The following is a 25,860-nucleotide window of genomic DNA, read 5'->3' as shown; positions in this document are numbered from 1 at the left end:
AAATAAATATATTTATCAAAACTGATAGTAATAATTGAGCAAAATAATAATAGTAATAATATGAGAAAAAGAGAATGTGTACAACTCTGGACAAATGTTAATTGTAGACTCTAGGTGAAGAATATGTAGGTGTCTGTTTATTGTACGATTCTCGCAACTTTTCTATCAGTTTGAAAGTTTTCAAAATATAAACTTAAGGGAATTCCCTGGCGGTCCAGTGGTTAGGACTCTGCACTTTCACTGCCGAGGGCCCCGGTTCAATCCCTGGTCGGGGAACTAAGATCCCACAAGCCGGGCAGCGCCGCCAAAACAAAAAAGTTAAAAGAGGCAAAACACAGTGATTCTGCATCCAAGTCAAACATTTGATTTAGAACAGTCGCACCAACAGAAGCAATTAACAGGAAAAGGCTCTCCAGAGGACAGTCGGTGCCTGCTTCCTGGGCCTGTTCCTGTTCAGGATTGTCTTGGAAAGTCCAAAGAACCTGTGGATAGAGGCACGGAGTTAAAGGCTGTGCTCCATTACAAGACTAACAGTTCTCAACCACACAAGGTGACACACGGCCATGACATCTGCCCAAGGGCCATCTCGGGGCAAAGGGCACCATCCACTCTGGGAGAGGCTCTCTGTCTCTCTCGTCTCCACTGTGAAGCCTCTCAAAAGCCTGCTCTTCTGGGCTTGCCTCCAGTTTTTATGCTACATTTTTTTTTTTTTGGCAGTACATGGGCCTCTCACTGTTGTGGCCTCTCCCATTGTGGAGCACAGCCTCCAGACGCGCAGGCCCAGCGGCCATGGCTCACGGGCCCAGCCGCTCCGTGGCATGTGGGATCCTCCCGGACCGGGGCACGAACCGGTGTCCCCTGCATCGGCAGGCGGACTCTCAACCACTGCGCCACCAGGGAAGCCCTATGCTACTTTTTGAAGGTTCTTTGACCCACCAACAGGTAGCAAACTCTGTAGCAAGGGGACCGCTGGCTGCCAACTGTCAAGCTCTTCAACTTCTCTTATCTCATTCTTCAGCTTGTTGGCCTTCTCCTTCACCCAGAAAGGCAAGCTATGGGAAGAAAACAACACCCTGAGTTGAGTTTGTCTGATGCAAAATTTACAAACACCTTCAGCAGACAAAGCACTACATCCTCCAAAAGTAAGAAGGCCTCCCATGCTGCAAGGAATCAAAATCAAACACCGTGTTAGTCTTCACCATTTGCCCCTGCCCCAAACCCAGATCTCTTTTGTATCCCTCTCTACCCAAGACGTTGACCCCAGTAGCCTGCATCACCTTGACTCCTCCCTGCCCCCACCTTTGAGCTGGGCTTGGCTAATGGGAGGCACCAACAGGAGATCAGAAGGTGGAAAGACAGAGGTGTGGGTATGTCTTATTGAGCTCCCGCCCTATCTCCTGAGGTACCCCAGTTCTGGAGCCGCTGTATTCTCCTCTGCCGCAGGTCCTTTCAGACAGCCCTTCTCCTTCTCCTGCTGCTCTATGAACCATGGGCCCTCCTCCTGCTGTTCAGATCTAGGAGCAGTAAGAGCTTCCCACTGGCGGGAGCCCCTGGGTGCTCCGCCCTCCCATGTGAGTTTCCTCAACCTGCTCACACACTGGTAAACAGTCCTTTCATTAAACTGTCTTCAGAATCCCACCTGAGTGTGCCTTCTGCTTTCTGCCGGGACCTCAGCTAATACAGACACCCAGCGTCCCCCCAGGTCTGTTGAGATTTGAAAGGGCATATGCTGGGCTGCAGTGTGTGGGTTCCGAGAGGTACCAGGAAGTGAGGTTCCTGGGATGAGTCAGAGCAGAAAGACGAAGAATGTTTTCATCTTTTGGCAGCTAAAATTTTCATGTTTTTAGGGAGAAGTGCATCACGATTGAGAAAATACCCTGATAAACCTGCTGGAGTATTACCACACATAGCAATAGGTGGGAGTAATGGTTATCATTTAAAGCTGACAACCCAATAGTAGAAGCCCAAGTAAGAAAAGAAGGACGACAGACTTCCCTGGCGGTCTAGTGATTAAGACTCTGTGCGCAGTGGTTAAGAATCCGCCTGCCAATGCAGGGGACATGGGTTCGAACCCTGGTCCAGGAGGATCCCACATGCCACGGAGCATCCAAGCTCATGCGCCGCAACTGCTGAGCCGGCACTCTGGAGCCCGCGAGCCACAACTACTGAAGCCCGCGCGCCTAGAGCCCGTGCTCTGCAACAAGAAGCCTGCGCACTGCAACAAAGATTAGCCCCCGCTCTCTGCAACTAGAGAAAGCCCGCATGCATCAGCGAAGACCCAGCGCAGCCAAAAATAAATAAATAAATAAATTTATTTATTTGAAAAAAAAGAAATCTATAAAAAAAACAGTGAAGATAGAAACACACTAATATTGGGACATAATAACACAACAACTCTTGGTCCAAGTGGACAAAATGAGTGGACAAAAATGAGTAAGAAAATATAGGGACTGAACAGAATAATCAATAAGATAAATCTTCTGGGTATGTATCTAACTTCGCATACTGATGAAATAGAATGTACTTTCAAATGCATGCTGAGAGAGTCCCAAAATCGAACGTATATTAGATCACAGGGAAAATTTTGATAAGTTCCATAGAGTAAAAATAATAAAAACAATATTTTCTGATCACAAGGTGATAAAAGTAAAAATGAATTACAAAATAAAAACCAAAAAGCTCTCCTACCTGGAAATTCAAAATCTCTCTATTAAGGAATTCTTTAACCAAAAGGAAAGTACCAATGGGAACTGCAGAATTCTTCAAAAAATAAGGATAACCTGCATATCAAAATGTATAAGGTTCAGAATGGAGCTGAGCTAACATATAAGATCAGAGGAATGATACTTCCCTCAAATACAGAAATACTCCAATAGCTTGCTCTCTACCTCTTCAAACTCTAACCGTCCTCCCTGGCTGCACTCATTTAAGCATATGCCTTTCTTTTCTTCTTTTTTTTTTTAAATAAATTTATTTATTTATTTATTTTTGGCTACATTAGGTCTTCATTGCTGTGCGCAAGCTTTCTCTAATTGTGGTGAGAAGGGGCTACTCTTCGTCGCGGTGCATGGGCTTCTCATTGCGGTGGCTTCTCTTGTTGTAGAGCACGGCCTCTAGGTGCGTGGAACTTCAGTAGTTGTGGCTCTGAGGCTCTAGAGCGCAGGCTCAGTAGTTGTGGCACACGGGCTTAGTTGCTCTGTGGCATATGGGATCTTCCTGGACCAGAGCTCGAACCCGTGTCCCCTGCATGGGCAGGCGGACTCTCAACCACTGCCCCACCAGGGAAAGCCCTGTCTTTTCTAACAAACTCTTATGTTTTGGAAAGCAGCGACCCTGACTTTTTGCGCCACGTCAAACCCCTCACAGTGCACACCTAGGACTACACATGGCATCTGGTATTTGTCAATCATACCTGTTGAAGATGTGAGCAGCCCAGCTGCCAGACTCCACAGACACTTGACCTTCGAAACCAAAAACCCTCCATTCAAACTGCCTCACCCACCTGCTGGGATTCAAAAAGTCCCTACGTGTTAGGTGTCTATGAGCTCCTCCATAGGAGAAAATAAACAATTGATATTTTCATAAAGATAGGATAATATGAAACATGCTGAGAGAACTCACTTGGGAATTTGTGGAAGAGGCTCAAGTGGAATAAATGTATCAAATTTCTTTTCATAAGGCATTCTGAAAAACAGAAAAGGCAACCATAAGATTGGTATGGTTTCTATGGCAAAGAGATCAATGCATCATTGTGTTCAATAAAATGTCTTATTTTCTGGTTTTAATTGTTACATATGGGCTTCAAAACTGTTAAGGGCCATAATTCTTATTATTTTTTTACCATTTTTAGTAAACATCATTAAAACAAACATGATTAATTTTTGTTGAGGTATAGTTGATTTACAATATGTTTAAGGTGTATACATAGGGATTCACAATTTTTAAGGGTTATACTCCATTTATAGTCCTTATTAAATGTCAGTTATATTCCCTGTACTGTACAATATGTCCTTGTAGCTTATCTATTTTATACATAGTAGTTTGTACCTCTTAATCCCCACCTCTGTCTTGCCCCTCCCCCTCCCACTAGTAACTACTAGTTTTTTCCCTGTATCTGTGAGTCTGTTTCTGTTTTGTTATATTTACTAGTTTGTTTTACTTTTTAGATTCCACATATAAGTGATATCATACAGTATTTGTCTTTCTCTGTCTGACTTATTTCACTAAGCATAATACCCTCCAAGTTCATCCATGTTGTTGCAAATGGCAAAAGTTTCATTCTTTTTTACAGCCAAGTAATATTCCATTGTATACATACACCACATCTTCTTTATCCATTCATCTGCTGATGGACACTTAGGTTGCTTCCATATCTTGGCTATTGTAAATAATGCTGCTATGAACATTGGGGTGCACATATCTTTTCAAATTAGTGGTTTTGTTTTCTTTGGAACATGATTGATTTTTCAAAATATTTTTAATGTACTATACCAACTGTTTTCTCTTTTAATTTAATGACCCTCTATTTCTCCTCAATGCTTAGTTGCAAGTACAAGTCAATCCAAACAGTAGTCACTAACCAACAATCTGATTCAGTATGAAAACTGAAGTCTTCATATTTGTTGATAATAACAGGAACAAAATTAACAACGACCTTTTTGTAGTCAAGATCCTGTGTATGATTTCAATTACACATATGTACTTGTGCATACACTAAGGAACTAGGTACAGATTTTTTTAGAAATTCTCACCAAATATGTCTTGTTGAGATTCACCCCTTGTAAAATATAATTTATATGTAGTGGAAAGAAATACAATTCCTTTAAAGTTAACAAAATAACCCTAGTATTAACATACACTTACACTGAAAAATTCCCTGGTGGGAGAGTTGATCCTGCTTTGTGGAAGCCTTTACTCTGTTCTGGATACGTATATGGATTATCTCCTGGAGTTACCTTTGGGATTCCATTCCTGGGATCAATAACTGTGAATGGTGTTTGAAAACAAAATCATAAAAAGGGCTGAAGATGATCCACAGATTTGCTGTAAGAATTGACATGACAATGGAAACAGGATAATTTAGTGTTTTATTATGAGGTACATATAGGTATCTTAATGTTCTGTTTGTGATTGTCTCGCCTTGAGGAGATGAAAAGTGTGAGCCTAAAATTAAATTAAAATTAAAAATAAATTTTAATAAAAGAGATTTAAAAAAACAAATAAAGTGCGAGCTTATGTTTGAGACATTTTTTAAAAGGTACTGTTGGGCTTCCCTGGTGGCGCAATGGTTGAGAATCTGCCTGCCAAGGCAGGGGACACGGGTTCGAGCCCTGGTCTGGGAGGATCCCACATGCCGCAGAGCAACTAGGCCCGTGAGCCACAACTACTGAGCCTGCGCGTCTGGAGCCTGTGCTCCGCAACAAGAGAGGCCATGATAGTGAGAGGCCCGTGCACCGCGATGAAGAGTGGCCCCCACTTGCCACAACTAGAGAAAGCCCTCGCACAGAAACGAAGACCCAACACAGCAAAAATAAATAAATTAATCAATAAAAGGTGTTGTTATGATTACCTCACCCTGGGAAAGAAGAATAGCTTAGGTTTGGATGGGATGTTTTGGTTTAAAATGAATGGTGAATCAAAAGTATCTGAAATGATTAGCATGAACTCTGACTTGAAATCTTTTCATTCCTGAACATTAGTGCACTTTGAATCCCTGAATCCCTCCGGGATTAGCAGCTCTAATTGGGGCTCTGCCTCTCCGACTGGGTCTCAGGAGGAAATCAACTAATAAGGGCTCTGCTACTCCTGCTGACTCAAAGACTAGGGTAGTGTAGCAGTAGGAGGTGGCCTTCCTGGTGAAGAGGAGTCACGAAAAAGTCTACTGATGCTGAGCAAACACTGCTTCCTCAGCCCATGCTCTGACACCCAACCCAGCCGCTTCCAATGCCCCAGGAATAAGTAACTAACCACATGGAGTCAGCCTGGTACAGGATGGTCGTTTAAACCTGCACCTCTTACACCAGATGCATCTCCCAAGGGAATAATCCTGGACTGCAAGACTAACCACCTTGGGATCAGAAGCAAGGATGCATGGCTGGAAGCACAACCTCCTTCTCTGCTCACACACCCAATGAACAGGACCCTCTTTTCAATTTTTAAATGCTTGTTTTGATATTGTTCCATTCACGTGTACCCACAAGATACAAGCCAAAGGGAGAGCTGGGGAAGATTTTTAATAAGCTGTTTCCTACCTGCCCAGATTTCTCTAGCTAACTCAGAAAAGCCATCTGCATAATTGGTGGAAGTACTTGAGTTACTGGAGTACTTGATTTTTTTAATTTTCTATTTTTTACTCTTTCAAAACCCTTTTCAATAGCTAAGACTCTTCAGCTAAACTTTTTATTAGCTCTTAAGTGCAGGGAAATAACATCAACTACATCTGTACCTTGAGTGCTTCCTGAGGATGAAATGCTGAGGATTCAAAGCAAGGAGAGTGGAGTGACCCCTATCTTTTGAAACCCAAACCAGGGTACTGACAAGTAAAGGTCAGGTGACAACAAGAAGTGGTGAGAAGGGCTTGAACTGTGAAATCAGTCACGCCTGAGTCCAAATTCAATTCTGCAATTTCTAGTTCTATGCCCTTGAGCAGTTTAACTTCCCTAAGCCTTAAAATCCTCATTTATAAACTGTTTATTTCAAATGTCTACTTTGCATAGCTATCATGAGTACTGAATGAGAATAACCTGTATACATAATCAGCACTCAAGAAATGGTAGCACCCTGTTTGGGGAAAGTATCCTAGGAACTTGTTTGGAAAACCAGAGCTTTTTGAAGAATGCACTAACCATTCTGTCTCTAGACTGCTCTTCTAATCTACAGATCCTGGACTTGAGCTGCAGCATTTCTAGCATCCAGCCAACCCTTCAGACTGGTCCCCACAAACCAAATTAGCAAGAGCCAATTCCTTAGTATCTACCCAGTGGCTACTGTTTGTCCTGAATTCAGTGGTTTTTGTATATTGACAGACTCCTTGGTTTGTCTCAAGTCTGAAGTCAAGGGGAGATTCCGTCAGCAACCAAGGACCTCTCTGTTCAGTCCTGAACAGGTTTTTCCTTCAATTGCATGGCTTATCCCTATACTTGTGCTACTAAATGTATAAAGGTATAATCTAAGTTGTTTAATATATATTGTGCAATGTTTAGTATGTTGCACCCTTAAAGCTATCTGTCCATTTATCTTTATTTCAAAAATATGAACATAGGGCCAGCATATACTTCTGTTCCATGTTTAATGGTGAAATTTAAACGTCAATAAATAAAAATAGTATACCCATGTAATGCTTAAAAAAAAGAAATGGGGACTTCCCTGGCGGTCCAGTGGTTAGTTAAGACTCTGCGTTTCCACTGCAGGGGGCTCGGGTTCGATCCCTGGTCAGGTAACTAAGATCCCACATGCCACACGGCGTGGCCAAAAAAAAAAAAAGAAATGGTAGCAGTTGTTATTATTATTTGAAACCAGGACTAGGCTAATACCACCCGCATCCCAATTTTTTTTTTTTTTAATCTGGAAAATTCAAGGTTAGAGAATAGGGAATCTTATCTAGTTGGGGAGAAAAGACAATAAAAACAGGAAAGGGAAGGAAGGAAGGAAGGGAGGGAGGGAGGGAGGGAGGAAGGAAAAGGAATAATAAACACAAAATTCAGGACAATGTTTACTTTCGAGTTAGGAGGGAAGTGATGGGTTAGGGTTAGGATTTGGATCATCATGATAATCTCATTTACTTTTTTTTTTTTTTTTTTTTTTTTGCGGGTACGTGGGCCTCTCACTGTTGTGGCCCCTCCCGTTGCGGAGCACAGGTTCCGGACGCGCAGGCTCAGCGGCCATGGCTCACGGGCCCAGCCGCTCCGCGGCACGTGGGATCTTCCCAGACCGGGGCACAAACCCGTGTCCCCTGCATCGGCAGGTGGACTCTCAACCACTGCGCCACCAGCGAAGCCCTCTCATTTACTTTTGATACGTACTTGCAGTTGGCCCAGTTCTGGCCAGTGAGATACGAGTGGAAGGAAGTCTCCCAAGGACCCTATGGGAAAACTTTTCCTTCCTTCTAAAAGGGGAAGGCAACAAGAGATTTTCTTCTTTTTCATGTCTTGAATATAAAAATGATTCTTGGAACTGCAACAGTTATCTTGTGACCATAAGGTGACAAGCATCAAGACAAGAAAATCCAACACTACGAAGAATGGTAACACACACACAAAAAGAAACAAAACGAGCCTACATCTTTGATGACATCACTGGGCAACCAGACTATATAGGTCACCTAGATGTCAAAGCTTCTTGTTAATTACATAATAAATATCTTATGATTTAAGTCTGTGATAATTTGATTTTTCTCTTACTTATAGCCAAGAGCATGCCCATGCAATAGAAAGCTAAACACAATCCCTTCTTGATTTTTCTCAGTTGTTTTCATACATAAACCAGTTAAATAAATCCTTCCTGGGAATTCCATGGCGGTCCGGTAGTTAGGACTCCGTGCTTTCACTGCTGTGGCCCGGGTTCAATCCCTAGCTGGGGAACTACGATCCCACAAGCCACGCAGCGTGGCCAAAATTAATTAATTAATTAAAATTAAAAAATAAATCCTTCCTGTTCTACCCTATGGCTGCATCTCAATTTGGAGTGGGAAGTCAGCCCTGGTCCGGGAAGATCCCACATGCCATGGAGCAACGAAGCCCGTGTGCCACAACTACTGAGCCTGAGCTCTAAAGCCTGTGAGCCACAACTACTGAGCCCACGTGCCACAACTACTGAGCCCACGTGCCACAACTACTGAGCCCATGTGCCACAACTACTGAGCCCACGTGCTGCAACTACTGAAGCCTGGGTGCCCGGCGCTCATGCTCCGCAACAAGAGATACCACCGCAATGAGAAGCCCGCGCACCACAACGAAGACCCAACGCAGCTGAAATATAAATTAATTAATTTTTTTAAAAAAGAATGCACTTTAAAAAAAAGAGAATCTAAAGTACAATTTAAATGCATATGACAGGCAGCATTTAATTAAAACATGAATTATTTTCCTCGGACTTCAGTGGAGGTTTCTATTAATAAGTATCTGAGAGAACTTATCTGATGACTTAAATGTCACATTAGCATTTTATGAAATCCAGAGAAAAACAAAAATGTAGATCAGCATATGTTGTGAGTTCTATGCCAAAAAGTGCAATCTGCCAACCATCCCCTTCACTTTCCTATCTTCCTGGCTGCACTTGGGTGACCTGGTGACCCCGCAGGGCTGCCCCCAGCCACGTGACGCCGGGCCTGCAGAATCATGACTCAGGAGTATTTTTGAACATTGCACAGTTAAGGTCCAGGAGGAAAACATTACCATATTTCTTCCTCCCAAAGCACTTGTCCATCGTCCTCTCTGATAGAGACCTCCTGTTGCCGAGGAAGACCCCGTTAAAGAAACACTGCTTTCCAACATGGTAGGTGTGGATGTTGCTGCTAAGCCTTGGGTAAAATGTCCACTCAGGACGCTGCCCATCTTCTGCAAGACATCAGAAATCCTTCCATCAGCACTGTTCCCAGCGTCACAATGTAGTTGGATGACAAAACACTGTGAACCGCCCCCCAGGCACTATCTGGCTATAATGTGTATAACGTGTATAATTCCTTGGTTCTACATCGAGGGCAGTGTCAGACTCTGTGGAACTAGGCACAAAAGGCAGGGAAGCAGGAAGAAAGCTATCTAAGAGGGCTCTCTTTTTTTCCCTTTTTACCCTCCCCTTCAAAAATAAAGCCAGTTTTATGGTTGGAAGTGATGTATGGGTTAGGAAGCTCAGAGACAGTTTTACAACCACCTACAATCCAACCTTTCTCTAATAAGTGTTTAGGAAGAACAGAATGCCCATCAACCAGGGAAGGGCTGGAACACCCATGGCATCTTAACCGGATGATACATGGTGTTGGCAGCAACAGTGGCACATGCATGCACTACAGTGACACAGGGAAATGTGTACATATGATTTTGACCAAGGAGAAAGGCTGCTGTGAGACCTTAGGCTAATTACTGGACCTCTCAGTGTCTCTGTTTCCTCATTTGACCCTTTTCCTGTAAAATGGCTAAAGTGATTTTAAACAATAAAAGATCTCCTGACAGCTCTAGGGTTGCTTAAGAAACTCTTGTGCTCTTTGGTGGCCGAGAAGGAACACAGGCTTTGGAGGCAAGCAAGTTTGGGTTCTAATCCCATCCCTTCATTTCCTAGGTTCGTGTACTCGTATGGGTGACTGAATCTCTCCAAGCCCCAGTTTCCTTCTGTGTAAAATGGGTAGGTCTGTATTAGCCACATAGGTCTATATGTTTTTTGTTTTTTGTGGGTTTTTTTGCAGTACGCGGGCCTCTCACTGTTGTGGTCTCTCCCGTTGCGGAGCACAGCCTCCGGACGCGCAGGCCCAGTGGCCATGGCTCGTGGGCCTAGCCACTCCGCGGCCTGTGGGATCTTCCTGGACCAGGGCACGAACCCGTGTCCCCTGCATCAGCAGGCGGACTCTCAACCACTGTGCCACCAGGGAAGCCCCGGTCTATATGTATTGACAAAGAAAGAGGTCCATGATCTATTTACTTTGAGTGAAAATAATTTGTGTACTATTTTCTACTAGTGAAAATAATTTGTGTATTATTTTCTACTAGTGAAAATATGGTGGTATATTACAAGCAATAAATATATATATACAAACATACATATATATAAACGTATACATACATATATACATTTCAAAATTCTCAAAGAATATATATCAAACTCTTCACAGCTATGGGGTAGAATGGGAAGATTATTGGAGAATATTGGGGTGTGGGTTTTTATACTCTACATACTTATTTATTGTTTTAGTATTTTGCTACAGTACATTTACGGTTTTTACATAAAAGCATTTTATTTTTGCAAAACACATAAAAATAGTTGCCCAGCAGAGTTGTTGTGAGAATTAGAGATGAAGTGTTGAATGCCTGGCACCTAATGGGCCTTCAGTGAATGGCACCCAACAGTATGGCAGCCTTCTGCAAAGACCCTGGGAATGGAGGACGACCTGTGACTTACTCACTTGTCTGCAACTGAAGCAGGCTGAATTCCTGGCGATATTTATCCTTTCGGGCTTCAGGCAGTGAGGTTTCAGAGGAGTGATCAGAATGTGAGGAGGAGGATTTCAGATCCAAATCTGCAGCAGGGCTGGAAAGGAAGCAGAAGGATTAGATTCTTCAATGTGCTTAAATTGGAAGTTAGAAGCTGATCTTACACTAGAATTCCCCTTATCTATGAGAACTAAGACTACTCCTCGATAAAAGCCCATGAGCATATAATTTATATAGTCACAATTTGAGGGGACTGAAATATATTCAAAAGGTGCGTGCTTAAACAGTTTAGTGTCCAAAAGTTAAATATAGAATTATCGGGGAACTTCCCTGGTGGTCCAGTGGTTAAAAATCCACCTTCCAATGCAGAGGACGTGGGTTCGATCCCTGATGAGGGAACTAAGATCCCACATGCTGTGGGGCAACTAAGCCCGCGCGACGCAACTAGAGAAGCGCATGCGCCGCAACAAAAAGCCCATGCACTGCAACGAAGAAAAAGATCCTGCATGCTGCAACAAAGATCCCACGTGATGCAATTAAGACCCAACGCAGCCAAATAAATAAATATTTTTTAAAAATTATCATATAACCCAGCAATTCCACTCCTGGCATATACCCAAAAGAACTGAAAACAGACCCTCAAACAGATACTTATACAAGAATGTCCATGGCACCATTACTCATAATAGCCCAAAGGTGGAAATAACCCAAATGTCCATTGATAGATGAATGGATAAATAAAATGTAGCATATACATGAATGGAATATTATTCAGACATAAAAAGGAATGAAGTTCTGATATATTCTACGACATGGAAGAATCTTGAAAACATTATGCTAAGTGAAATAAGCCAAACACAAAAGGACAAATATTGTATTATTCCACTTATATGAAATACCTAGAATAGGTAAAGTCATAGAGACAGAAAGTAGATTAGATTAGAGTACCAGGAAATGGGGAGAGGGGAGAATGGAGAATCATTGCTTAATGGGCAGAGTTTTCTGTTTGGGGTGATGAAAATGTTTTGAAAGTAGTAGTGATAGTTCCACAACAGTGTGAGTATAACTTAATGCCACTGAATTGTACACTTAAAGTGGATAAAGTGGCAAACGTCCTGTTACATAATTTTTACCACAATTTTTTAAAAAATGAATGATGCGAATTCCCTGGCAGTCCAGTGGTTCGGACTCTGTGCTCTCACTGCCGAGGGCCCGGGTTCAATCTCTGGTCAGGGAACTAAGATCCCACAAGCCATGCGGTGTGGCCAAATAAATAAATATAAAAATTAAAAATGCGTGATATACTGATACATGTTACAACATGAATGAACCTTGAAAACCTGAATAAAAGAAGCCAGACACCAAAGACCAGATACCGGTGATTCCATTTATATGAAACATCCAGAACAGGTACATCCATAGAGATAAAATATAGATTAGTGGTTTCCAGGGCTGGGGGGATAGGGGACATGGGGGTGACTGCTAAACGGTACAGGATTCTTTTGGGGGGTGACAAAAAATGTTCTAAAATTGACTGCGGTAATGATTGCACAACTCTGAATACACTAAAAACCATTGACTTGTACACTTTAAACCGGTAAATTATATGGTATGTGAATTATGCTTCAAATAAAACTGTTACCAAAAAAGATACGTTTTCAATTAATTGACTGCAAAGAAAAAAATCAGTCAGTATAAAGAGAAGAGGCAGAAATAATCAAAAACAAACCTAGACTGAAATGGCTGTAATAACAGAGCATTATGTTTAGTGCCTAACTTCTTGGCAGTTAAAAAGGCATACAGCAAACTATTTTGAGTGTCAACAGAAAAAGCAATCACTTCTGGTCTAAGTGGCCTTGCATTTGATAGATGGCCTTGGACAATGCTTTCAGATGTAGTTAACTGTTATCAAGTCATAGGATCTTTTTTCATAATATTACATCACCCTGATATTTGAATCGTTTCAAACCAACTTCATACTGATAGTCTTGTTTGCTCCCTACAAACATCCTGTGATATAGGTGGGGCCAATAGAATCATTTCCATTTGCAAGGGAAGTGGGTCCTCAAGACAGCTAACGATAAAACACACCCCAGACAGAGGCAGAGCTGGATCTCCAGGTTAAGTCTAGACTATGTTGCCTAAAAGTCATAAAGAACCCGAGTTCCATAACTCACAAGTCTTGTATAGCTCGATCTCTACTTTGGTTTTTTTTAATCTATTTTATTATTCTCATTATTATTTTTAATTTATTTTTGGCTGCGTTGGGTCTTCATTGCTGTGCACGGGCTTTCTCTAGTTGCGGCGAGCAGGGGCTACTCTTCGTTGCGGTGCACGGGCTTCTCATTGCGGTAGCTTCTCTTGTTGCGAAGCACGGGCTCTAGGCACACCGGCTTCAGTAGTTGTGGCGCGCGGGCTCAGCAGTTGCAGCTTGCCGGCTCTAGAGCGCAGGCTCAGTAGTTGTGGCACACGGGCTTAGCTGCTCCGCGGCATGTGGGATCTTCCCGAACCAGGACTCGAACCTGTGTCTCCTGCATTGGCAGGCGGATTCTTTTTTTTTTTTAACATCTTTATTGGAGTATAATTGCTTTACAATGGTGTGTTAGTTTCTGCTGTATAACAAAGTGAATCAGTTACACATATACATATATCCCCATATCTCTTCCCTCTTGCGTCTCCCTCCCACCCTCCCTATCCCACCCCTCTAGGTGGTCACAAAGCCCTGAACTGATCTCCCTGTGCTATGCAGGGCTGCTTTCCACTAGCTATCTATTTTACATCTGGTAGTATATATAAGTCCGTGCAGGCGGATTCTTAACCACTGCGCCACCAGGGAAGTCCTCGATCTCTAGTTTTTAATAAACATATCTACACTAATAGCTTTGAACTTTTGAAGTGTGCAGATAGAGCAAAAGTGCGACAACTCAGAGTCCCCCTCCCAGTTCAAAGCGTATCATAATTTTGACACTGGGGTGAAATATGTCTCTTCTAAATATTTTTTATGTATTTGTGTTTGCCAAACTAACTGTGTAGAAAAGATTGCAAGGATAAAGGAAACTTTCCGAAAGAACTTTAGAAATATCCACCTACTTTGTTTTACTCAACAAACATTTATCTGAGTACATTTTGTGGCAGACATTGCTCTAGACACTGGGGATCCAAAGAGTCCCTGCTCTTGGGAGCTTAGGCTCAAGGGGAAGAGGACATGGACAGATAAACAGATGATTGTGGAAGAGTGGGTAAATGCAGAGTTGGAGAAAGCAGGTTTTGCAAAAAAGTAGTATAATATGATATTAATGTAAAAAATAAATACATATTTCTATGCATAAGAAAGAAATCAATTTTTTCTCATGCATATAAAAAAATAAAATGTTAACATTGATTCTCTAAGAGATAAGATTATTGTGACTGCTATTTTTAATACTGTTTTTTATATTTCAAAATTTCTACAACGAACTTATATTACTTTCTTTATAACAAAAATTGTTAGAAAAAGGTTTTCAAAACATTTGACCATAAAAGAAATATAAACACAGCAAAGTACAGAATACTTTTTTTCTAAATACAGTTTTACAAATAATTTTAAGGCCAACATCCACGAGAAGAAATAAAGTATGGCCAGCCCTTTCCTCCCACTCCCCAAAAACCATCTGTGTGTCCCTTTCCCCGAGAGGTAACCACTATCCTGACTCTGACTGTTATGGTAACCATTTCTTTGATTTTCTTTAAGATTTACCACCTGTGTATGTATGTACGTATTCCCAAAAAATATGTAGTTTAATTTCACCTTCATAATAGCCAGCACTTGCACAGCCTGTATTGTATGCCAGGGAGTCTTCTAATCTCTTTACAGTGTATGTATTACCTCATTTAATCCTCACAACTGTGAAGTATTACCCCCATTTTGCAGATAAGAAAGCTTCACCAGGGAGGTGAAGTAATTTACCCAAATTCACTCAGATGCCAAGTGACAGAGTAAGATTTGAACCCAGTCTGGCTCCAGAATCCATGCTCTTGCCAAATATGTCACACTACCCCTCAGACTGTTGGCCCCTGGTCAGAATTGACCCCAGCATTTACAGCTCTTTCCTGGACCCTTACTTACTCTGGGTGAACAGACCCTCTGCCGGGGCTGAAAGGCCCACTGACGCTTAGACCTGTTTCAATAGAAGATGAGAGGCTGACACTTCTGCCAGAGGACATTATGTTGGCAAAGCATCCCTTAGATTCCAGAAAATCATTGAGTTTAGTACCTGCAACACATAGACATCACCATTTGATTACATTCATGAAAAAGCTCCCACTTTATCTTGTTTCCTAGATGATAAATAATTTCTTTTTAAAAAATAACATTTGTGGGAGTTCCCTGGCAGTCCAGTGGTTAGGACTCAGCACTTTTACCACCATGGCCCACGGTCAATCCCTGGTCAGGGAACTAAGATCCCACAGGCTGCATGGCGTAGCCAAAAAAAAAAAAGTTTGAGCATTTACTGTATACTTGAGATTGTGTTAACATCTTCACACATTATCTCATTTAATTCTCATAACAACACACAGACAGAAGTATTACTTATCCTTCCATTTTACAGATGAGAAAACTGAGGCTCAGAATGTTGAGCAACCAAGACCACATAGAAAATAAACATGTTGGCCCAGGTTGGATCACAGCTCCTATAACACTAAAGTCTAAAAAGGCTAACTTCTGTGTTAGATTGCTTGCCCCCCGGCCACACAGTTCACCTACTCTAACTAAACTAAGTGGAAGAAAGAAGGTCTGAATTGAGCTATATATCACTGTACATTGTATTGAGCATCTCAAGAAAATTCTCCAAAGGATTTATTCATAGAAAGACTAGCGAGTATAGCTGGTGATCACAATCCAAAGAACTGTCTTCAGAACATCTATGGGTTCCCCTCCCACCGCAGTGTCATCATTCTTTTATATCACATCTTCCCCACCAGACTGTGTCTTATTCATCTTAGTAGCACTCAGAGCAGTGCTTGGCACAAATAGATACTCAATAAGTGTTTGAGTGAATAAATGGCAAAGCATTATAACTCCCCAACCACCCACGATTACAAGTCCTGAAACCCAAGGACAGTCAGATAGAGAAGCACACCCACTGTCTTCACTCTGCTGTACTATAACTCCTATGCGAAAGTCGATCTGTTCTCTCATCACTTTATATAGGTGTGTGCGTTGTCCAGTCACTTAAAAAAAAATCAGATGACTGGATATTGCACTTCTTTATGCACACCTTCAGAGAGCACAGATGCTCCATAGATAAAATGTAAGCTCTCGGTTACAGGAGAATTTTAAGAAACAAGAGTCGGACTTCTCTGACTCTGGAGTACATTTTTAGACTGACTGCTGTTCCACCTACACAATATCATGATTCACATGTATGTGGCATATGCCAGGCACCTGGGCAAATTCCCACCATCTGTCAGAGGAACTGACCCTTAGCCAATTCTTTATTCGTTTCCTATCAACGCCCTCTCAAATTCATCTATCAAGTGAATCATATTTTTTCCACCTTTGTCAAGTCCCAACCCTACCAACAAACCCTTTACTCTTAAGAGGACTTCGCCTGTGACTCTACAAAGTTTAATAAAGGCCAGCTGAGCTACTTCCTCCCCTCACGATACCCCCATCCTGGGGTTTCTCAGGGTAAGGACTGTTGCATACAGAGTTAACAAAAAAAAAAGACGCGGGTGGGGGAAGGAAGATAAAAACAAAAGAAAATAACAAAAAATATAATAAATAATTAAAAAATACAGATTCCCAAATCCCATTACAGACCCATCAAACTGGAATCTCGTGTGCTGAAGCCTGGGAACTCACATTTTTAATAAGTCTCCCTCTACCTCTTAGGCTCATGCTTGGCAGTGAACTTCCTCCTCTTCAAGCCCAGTTCCATCACTGCCCTGTATTCTATCCTGTCCCTCTTCCTGACTCCCTATATGTGTCCAGTCATGAAAATCACCTTGAGGCACTTGTTCAACATGCAGATTCCAGGGCTCTGACCCAGACCTACAGGGGACAACCCGAGAATCAGTATGTTTAAGAAGCACCTCAGGGGACTTCCCTGGTGGCACAGTGGATAAGACTCTGCGCTCCCAATGCAGGGGGTCCAGGTTCAATCCCTGGTCAGGGAACTAGATCCCACATGCGTCCCGCAACTAAGAGTTCACATGCCACAACTAAGGAGCCTGCGTGGCCCAACCAAGACCCGGTGCAACCAAATAAATAAATAAATATTTTAAAAAATAAAAAGAAGCACCTCAGGTGATTCTCAGAGCCAGCCAAGTGTGGGAAGAGCTGCTCTGGAACATGGCACAGAGCCTAGAGCAGCCCTCAGTACATGAGGGCCAACTGGTTGCTTGAGGGGTGAGTAGCTGGGACGCAGTGGAGCCCAGTGGAGGGCAAAGCTGTGAAGAGAGAGCACAGGTCCGCAGCAGCCCCGGACACGGAACCACAAATGTGGTGTCAACGAATACAACACAGACCACACTCTCTGACCACAATGAAATACTATTAGAAATCCATAATAAAAAGACAGCCAAAAAACATCCATAAGCTTGGAAACTCAAACCACACCTCTAAATATTTCATATGATAGAAGAAAACATAACGGAACTCATGAGGTACTTAATGATCAATGACATATGTACAATATATCAAAACTGTGGGATTCAACTAAAGCACTAATTAGAACCTAGAACCTTAAATGCATAAACTGTATTTTACTGAATGTAAGACATTGTAATAATATTACTATTCTATGTACCACAAAGAACAGAGGCTGCCAATTACATCATGACACATGCTTTATCACTTAGGACTTTTACTTAATACGTATTGAAGCACCATTTCAGACTTACTTAGATATAGATTTTAATCACATACCACTCATGTGCATATTTAAAGAAGGAAAATATAAGCAAAATCAATTGGTTAAAGGGCTTCCCTGGTGGCGCAGTGGTTGGGAGTCCGCCTGCCAATGCAGGGGACGCGGGTTCGTGCCCCGGTCCGGGAGGATCCCGCGTGCCGCGGAGCAGCTGGGCCCGTGGGCTGTGGTCACTGGGCCTGCGCATCCGGAGCCTGTGCTCCGCAGCGGGAGAGGCCACGGCAGTGAGAGGCCCGCGTACCACAAAATAAATTAATTATTTAATTAATTAATTGGTTAAGGCGTTCTTAAACCTTACATTCAAAAGTCTGATTACTGAATCACTTTTCAACTCAACCCCTAAAGGTCACATTTTCCACCTAAACTGACCTCACGCCTGCATTATTCAGTGCTCATCCAGCAAAGTTTATGACAATTACTTCACATGGGCTACTGGGCCCACAGCACTGGTAAGACCAATCCAATTTCAGAGACACAAACTGTGAAAAATATCTATCTTACAAGTAACAGGTTATAGTGTTAAAAAACAAAGATTCCAAAATTAATGACCTAAGCTTTCAATTCAAGGAATAAGGGGAAAAAAGGCAAACATCTCAAAATGATAAGGAAAGAAATCATAAAATAAAAGCAGAAATGAATGAAATAAAGAAGATTATCAGAATTATGGCTTCATGGAAAAACTAATAATGTAGATAAAGTTCAAGAAAAAAATCTTAATACAAGTAAACAGTATAAGAAATGAAAGAGAAGCCACAATTACAAATAAAATAGAAATAACTTTACCCATAAAGAAATTGAGTACGAGAAATATCAAATAACTTGCTCAAGGTTACAGAGCAATGGAGTATAATTTATAAAATGTAGTTTAGTGTTACTGACACACACCCTGACAGATAAATCAATAGAATAGCAAATGTAGATAGAATAAAATTTTATGTGATAACAGTGGCATCTTATCTCAGTGAAAAAAGGATAGATCATTCAAAAAAGATTGCTGGAACAACTAATTAATCATTTGGCATGAAAATAAAATTAAATCTCTCTTATCTCAAAATAAATTCCAAATGAATTATAAAGATATACCTGAAAAATGATAAGCGAATGTTTACATCATGTCAGAGTGGGGAGGTTATTTCTAAGAAAGATATCAAATACAGGCAAAATAAAAGAAAGATGCATAGATTAAATACATATACATTTAAAACTTCCATAGCAAACTCTAAACTGGGAGGAAATTTATAACATACACAATAAGAAAAAGAGTTAATAATCATGACAAAGTATGAGTTTTTTAACATTTGTAAGATGAAAATAAATACCCAAGAGAAAAAAATGGGCAAAAGACATTATTAGGTAATTCATTAAACACACACACCCAAATAGCCTATGTACGCTTGGAAAAAAAAGTTCATCCTTACATTAGTAAAAGAGCTGAACGTAAAATGAGATACTATTATTCACTATCATTTTGCAAATACCCACAGCTGGCACAGCTTGGAGAAACGGCATTCTTGTACATTGCTGCTGAAAATATCTCCATCTCACTGAAGAGCAATTTGGCCATTTACATCCTCCAAAGCCTATGAGAAGTGCCTTTTTCATCCAAGGTTCTACTTCTAGAAACACATCTATGAAAAAAGGTGTGAAATGTATGTATAAGGATGCAGAAGGGATCCACACATGTGGAGAAAAAATAAGATCAAGAGCAGAGATGTCTTCTAGGTTGAGACCTGTATGTCAGTTCTGAGTTACTTATCATAGCATTTACTTATGATAGTATTTGCCCAGAGGTTTTAACAGGGGCTGCCGTTTCACAGCCCGGAAACATTTTACATTGTATATCGGCCACTAGAAGACAGGAGAGCTCATCAAAGCAGGGATTGGCTGCTAGGGATGGTATCAGAGGGGGCCCCTCACAAGATTTTTGGGTTTGTTTTTTTAATTTGAGGGGCAAAATGTAAATGTATTATGCGACCTTGAGTAGCATGCATTGAAATCACATCTACAAATGTAGCCTATTTCTTTGTTTGCTTAGAAGTTTCGTGCTGGCAACACTCTAGAAAGTGGCCTGTGCTTGCTATAAGAGCAGACTTGTCTGACCCACCAGGGCGGGAAGAGCAGTGGCTCTGCTCAAATGACACATTCTCTAGACCCAGCTGACTTCCGGGTCTTCCTAGTAGTAATTCAGCCTCAAACATGACCTAGAGACACTTAAGCATGACCTCAGGCTGCCCCTCCACATCTCCTCAGGTAGGAGAAGAGGACTGGAAATGCAAGTCTGAACCCACCCATTCTGAAACTGATGTTCCCACTGTGTAGAGTAACATCGAGTTACTTTCAGCAAGTCAATGACCTGTCGTGCCCAGCTCCCATTGCGTATCCCACCTCTCTATCTAGCACTGTAGGCTGGGGTGAGCTACTGTAACCTAAGGAACGTCCTTCTCAAAAGGGTCACCATTCATCTTGATAATTGTTACTCAAATGCAATTAAAATCCAGTGAGTCATAAGATAGAAAATCCTAACAAGTCGCTAAAACTCTATGAAATACGAAAAGATGGTCCAACCTTAAGGACCAAGAGAAGGTTCTGATGACTAGAAAGGAATCAGAAAAGAAAAAGAAGTTTAGAAGAAAGTCTGTTTCTGGGACTTCCCTGGTGGTGCAGTGGTTAAGAATCCGCCTGCCAATGCAGGGGACACAGGTTCAAGCCCCGCTCCGGGGAGATCCCACATGCCGTGGAGCAACTAAGCCTGTGTGCCATATCTACTGAAGCCCGCGTGCCTAGAGCCTGTGCTCCGCAACAAGGGAAGCCACTGCAATGAGAAGCCCGCACATCGCAACAAAGAGTAGCCCCCGCTCACGGCAACTAGAGAAAGCCCACGCGCAGCAAGGAAGACCAAACACAGCCAAAAATTAATTAATTAATTTTTTAGAAAAAGATAGAAAGTCTGTTTCTTCGGTAACATCTGTGGAATTCACGATAATTATTTCCATTTCTTTAGGCAGGAATAACACCTTACATAACCAAGGCTCTTTCACACAATTGTCATCTCAGTAGATTTACACCATAGCACTGTCTGGTGGGGAGAAAATAATACAGCAAGCCAAGTTAGCTTAATGTGGGTACTCTTTAACCAAACACTCAGTTTCCCATCCCTGCTTATCTGCTCAACAAACAAACTAAAGATCTAGGATGATGGTTTTTAACCCTTTTTTGGATCACAGACTCCCCCAAGAATTAATGAAAGCAGTGGGCCCTCTCTGCTGGAAAAATGCATATATCCCCACAGTTATGCATTCATCCTTAGCTGGTTCATGGAGCCCCTTTCCTTCCTGAAGCCCGTGGGCTCCATGTGAAGCTGAGCTCAGATGTGGTCTCCTAAGTAGACACACCTACCCAGCAGAAAAAGAAGCCATGGATCTTTGGTTAATGTGGTCTGGAGATCTCAGACGCTGGTGCTCTTCCAGTACCCCTAACTCAGAAACCTGAAGCCCCTCCACCCACCCTTAAAACAGCAGGTCCCTCCTTTATCCCCCTGGTCAACCCGAAAACTGCAGGAAGGTCTGGAGCTTAAAGCTAGAATCCCAGAACCTTTTTCTCCTTGCTGAACTAGCCACGTTGGGCAATGAATGGCTCAAACTCCTACCGCTCTACTGGCGCCCGCTTGTAGGTGGGTAGTAAATCATACCTCCATCCTCTCCCAGCACTTACAAATTAAGAGATTACAGACCTGGAATACAGGAGACCAGAGACCAAGCTCAGATCTGATGGGGCAGACACAGAGCATTCTACAATCCCTTTTTGCAGCATGAAGGCCACCCACCTATCTGTACTCACTCAGAGGTTTTCTGAGAGACTGTGGCTGCTCTGCTCCATGGCACTGTTCTCTGAAGGCAGATGCGCTCCCAAACATCCTCCTCAGCCTTAAGAACCAATCATGCCATCCATTATTTAATTTAAACCTTTCATTAAAGTGTTCATAATTTCCACCTGAGTTGTCCCATCCAATACACAATGCCACAAATCTAATATATGAGCAAAGAAAAAAAAAAGAAGAAGAAGAAGAAGAAAGGGCCTGGGCTTTGAAGACCGTAAGACTCATGTCAAATCCCAGTTTCACCGTTTATTGACTGAAGCACTGGGCAGGTCAAACCTCTGGCCCCCATTACTCTTTGTAATATACCTCTTGGCTGTTAGGAGATCCGGGGAGGTCATTTATGAAAGCTCTCCTTTGATGCTGCTCTCTGCCTTATCAGATCTTCAGTTAATACAGACAGTATTAATACAAGAAGTTCTTTCTACATGCTCCCAAACTAGCCTCCTTTTAAACTTCAACAATGCCTTCTTGGGCTTCCCTGGCGGCGCAGTGGTTAAGAATCCACCTGCCAATGCAGGGGACATGGGTTCAAGCCCTGGTCCGGGAAGATCCCACATGCCGTGGAGCAACTAAGCCTGTGTGCCACAACTACTGAAGCCCGCGGGCCTAGAGCCTGTGCTCCGCAACAAGAGATACCACCGCAATGAGAAGCCCGCGCACTGCAATGAAGAGGAGGCCCCACCCACCACAACTAGAGAAAGCCCACGCAGCAACGGAGACCCAATGCAGCCAAAAATCAATAAGTAAAATAAATTAATTAATTTTTTAAAAATGCCTTCTCACTCTAGTGTACTTGGATAGAGCAACCAAATCCCACCCAGCCCTCCTGATTTCTTAAACTCAACTGTATCTCCACTCTCCTGTGGTCATGCCAGAGTCTCCTTTCTCTTGAACCTTCTCCAGCTCACTGCTGCAGATCGCTGTGTAGATGGGGGGGAGTTGACAGCCCCGTGGACAGTTTCCAGTGTCCATGGACGGAGCTATGCATGTGTTGGTTTTAAATATTAAAAGCAACCTGGAGACAACGAAAAGACCTTTGTAAGAAAGGCATCAGTCAAAACAAACAGAAACTCCACGGGCCATTGAAAGTCAGGCGGGCAGGGTTGGCCTCTTAATAAGAGCTTCCCTCCCTCAGATTCCCTGATTGGGCGCTTCCCGGTTTGGATGCCCGCCGAGCTCCCCTGGGCTCTCGCCCCGCCCACCGAGATGGGCCTTCCACCCCTTTCCCCAGGGGAGGCCTGGCTCTACGCTCGGAGACCTCCAAGGAGGATGCAGCCGACATCAACGCACCAACCCCAACCGGCAGCCGAACTGTCGAACGCCAGGCCGAGGAACCAAGAGCCAAGGGCAAGAGGGACGCCGCCGCCACCTGCTCCTCCAGCGGCGGCGCGTTCTGGAGTTGCCAGGACACCTGCCCAGAAACGCGAGGCCGCCGCCTCCGGCCAGGCTGGGCTTCCCGGTCCTCCTCCCTCTGTATCCCGGGGCTCTTTGGGCCTCCGCACGTGATGGAGTCATTTGAAGGGGTTAGAACTAGAGTCTCCAGCCTTGGTGGGGCGTCGTGGGCAAGGACCGCTGGAAAAGCGGCTTGGTGTTTCTGGATTTTTTTTCTTTTCTTTTTAAGAGTTGTGGTTCTTCTCCAGGCAATTTTCATTATCGGGACTGTAGCCCCTGGTGGCAGTGAAGGATAAGCCCTCCACAGAGCTTGCAGATGCCCGCTTATAATTGGCTTGGATTAGACAAGATCACCTGCCACTTCAGAGCGCCTTTTCTGGGCCAGGCTCCCTGGTGGATGTTATCTTCCTTAAGCAGCCAGCTGCATTTTTCAAAATAGAAAGCTGAATTTGAGCAAGGGCTTGCTCAAGGTCACCCAGAAAGCTGAGATTCATTTCCAAGTTTTCTTATTCCAAATCTACCACTCTCTCCATCATACCAATTTAAACTTATCTTACTAATACTTACCAGCATGTAATCAATCGTGCAGGGAAAGCTTTTCTCCAAGTCTGGTTTAAGTCCCTCAATTCAAATTCTGGCCTAATTCCTCCCCTGGTGGAGTGAAAAAAAAAAAAAAATCAGACTGTGTTTTTATTTTTAATAATCTTTTTAGTGACTATAAGAAAATTATTTACTGATTATTACAAAAAAGTGGTCATTGTAGAAATCTTGAAAAATATTAAAAAATATTGTTAATACTCATAATCCCACAATCTAGATAAAACACTTTTTTCTGGATATCTATTTCTGTATAAGAAATTGCCCCGAAATTGCTTTAAACAACAACAATCATTATTATCTCCTGATTCTGGGGGTTGGCTAGGCTAAGCTAGGCTATTTCCATTTGGGGTCATGTGGTTGCAGTCAGAAGGTGGCTGGACCTTTCTCACTCATATGTCTGGTGACTTGTGTTGACCATAAACTGGGACCTCAGCTGGGGCTTTAGCCATATCACCTACGCATGGCTTTTCCATGTACTTCTTCACAGCATGGCATCTGGGTCCCAAATAGGAGCATCCCAGGAGAATCAGGCAGAAGCATCCATAGCCATGGATGTAAGGAGAGGGAACTTTGACTACACCTCTCACTGGGAGAATCCAGGTCACATTGTATGAAGAGCCTAGGGGGTGGGGGACCTTGTTGTAACCATCTTAGAAAATACAACTTACCACACCACTACTGATATTTAGGAGTTATTTTCTCCCTGTCCTTTTTTCTATGCACATAAGTGTTTCTGTTTTTGGTTTTGTTTTTGTTGGGGTTTTTTGTTTGCTTGTTTGTTTTTGGCTACGACACGCGGCTTTTAGGATCTTAGTCCCCCAACCTGGGTTGGAACCCGGGCTGGGGCAGTGAAAGCTCAGAGTCCTACTGGACCGCCAGGGAATTCCCAACATATATGTTAACATAAGTGGAATTTAACTACATATACAACTTTCTAGAATGCTTTTTAAAATATCACATTATATCCTGATGATTTCCTCTTGTTAAAGTTTTTTTTAAAACCACATTTTATCTGTTTAATTATCCCATGGTAGAAGAGGTAACATTTCTAATAGAAGTGTTAGCTGGGCAACAGCGTAGTTATTAAAATGCTGTAATGCCAAGAAGGCAGAGATTTTTGTCTGTTTTGTTCCCTGCTACATACCAAGCACCTAGCACAGTGCCTAGCACATATAGACACTCAATAACCATTTGTTTAATGAATGTATAAATGGGTGGATGGATTGTTGATTTAAATGGCCTGAGCTGAGCCCCTCTCCTATTTGCATCCTCCTGGAAAGAAAGAGACCAGGCCTCTAACCTGCATCACCAGGTTTCAAAACATCAAGACCTGTTGGTCCGGGGATTGTGGGGCAGCCGGGTAGATTGCAGGGCCGAAACTCTCTCTCATCCTAAGTGTCCTGCGTACTGCGGGCTCGTAAACCTTCCGTTACTCTGCAGATTTAAAGCCTCCCGGGACACTATGCATTCATCCCTTGGGCAAGTTTTAGATGCTTCCTGCGCCTGGTCGAGGTCTGGCAGGGCACGGGAGTCACCTAAGGGGTTCTCCGGGCGGCGGAGCCCCGGAAGCCTCCCACGTGCGCAGCTGGACTGCCCGGGTTCGGCAGCAGAGGTGAGGGTTTGGGGTGCTCGATGCGTCCAGAAGCCTGAGACCTCCTGAAGCTCCCGGAAAGGCCTGCTGGTACAGCCTGGAGGGCGAGCGCCATCCGGCAAGACGGGCTTCTCCAGGGTCCCCCACTGGCGTCTCCTCTTTTGGCTGCGCCCCCCAAACCAAGCACGGCGTGGAGGTCACCACGGGACCCGCGTGGGTACAGAGGGTTGACGCAGTAAGTGGGGCCGATCCCGGGCCCCCGAAATCAACTTGACCTTCTTTCGGGCTGTAGGGCCCTCCTTGCTGCTCTGCAATCTGGGATACTTCCGTGCCGTGAGCTGGGTCTGAATG

General features: G+C 43.0%; 1 protein-coding gene across 1 annotated transcript; it reads right to left on the bottom strand.

The window, feature by feature from the left end:
* Positions 1 to 904: 904 nt before the first annotated feature.
* On the bottom strand, positions 905 to 25,624 carry SPATS1 (spermatogenesis associated serine rich 1). The gene is made up of 9 exons (XM_065885967.1): positions 25,496 to 25,624; positions 23,129 to 23,337; positions 22,772 to 22,941; positions 15,244 to 15,391; positions 11,111 to 11,235; positions 9,393 to 9,554; positions 4,864 to 4,984; positions 3,622 to 3,684; positions 905 to 1,052 (listed from the first exon to the last, which is right to left on the bottom strand). The coding sequence occupies exons 1-9, from the start codon at positions 25,622 to 25,624 to the stop codon at positions 905 to 907; spliced, it is 1,275 nt and encodes a 424-aa protein (XP_065742039.1).
* Between the last annotated feature and the right edge of the window lie 236 nt (positions 25,625 to 25,860).

Source organism: Phocoena phocoena, chromosome 10, assembly GCF_963924675.1.
Source record: "Phocoena phocoena chromosome 10, mPhoPho1.1, whole genome shotgun sequence".
Lineage (NCBI taxonomy): Eukaryota > Metazoa > Chordata > Mammalia > Artiodactyla > Phocoenidae > Phocoena > Phocoena phocoena.
This window is presented reverse-complemented; position numbering and strand designations above follow the sequence as displayed.

Excerpts from the sequence above, each read along its gene's own strand:
- SPATS1 (XM_065885967.1), bottom strand. The coding sequence starts at position 25,624 with ATGGCGCTCGCCCTCCAGGCTGTACCAGCAGGCCTTTCCGGGAGCTTC. Across the intron at positions 23,338-25,495 it reads CGGGCAGTCCAGCTGCGCAC|GTGTCCTGGCAACTCCAGAA; the intron begins GTGGGAGGCTTC and ends GTTTCTGGGCAG. Across the intron at positions 4,985-9,392 it reads CTTTGGGAGGAAGAAATATG|TTATTGATCCCAGGAATGGA; the intron begins GTAATGTTTTCC and ends CACCATTCACAG.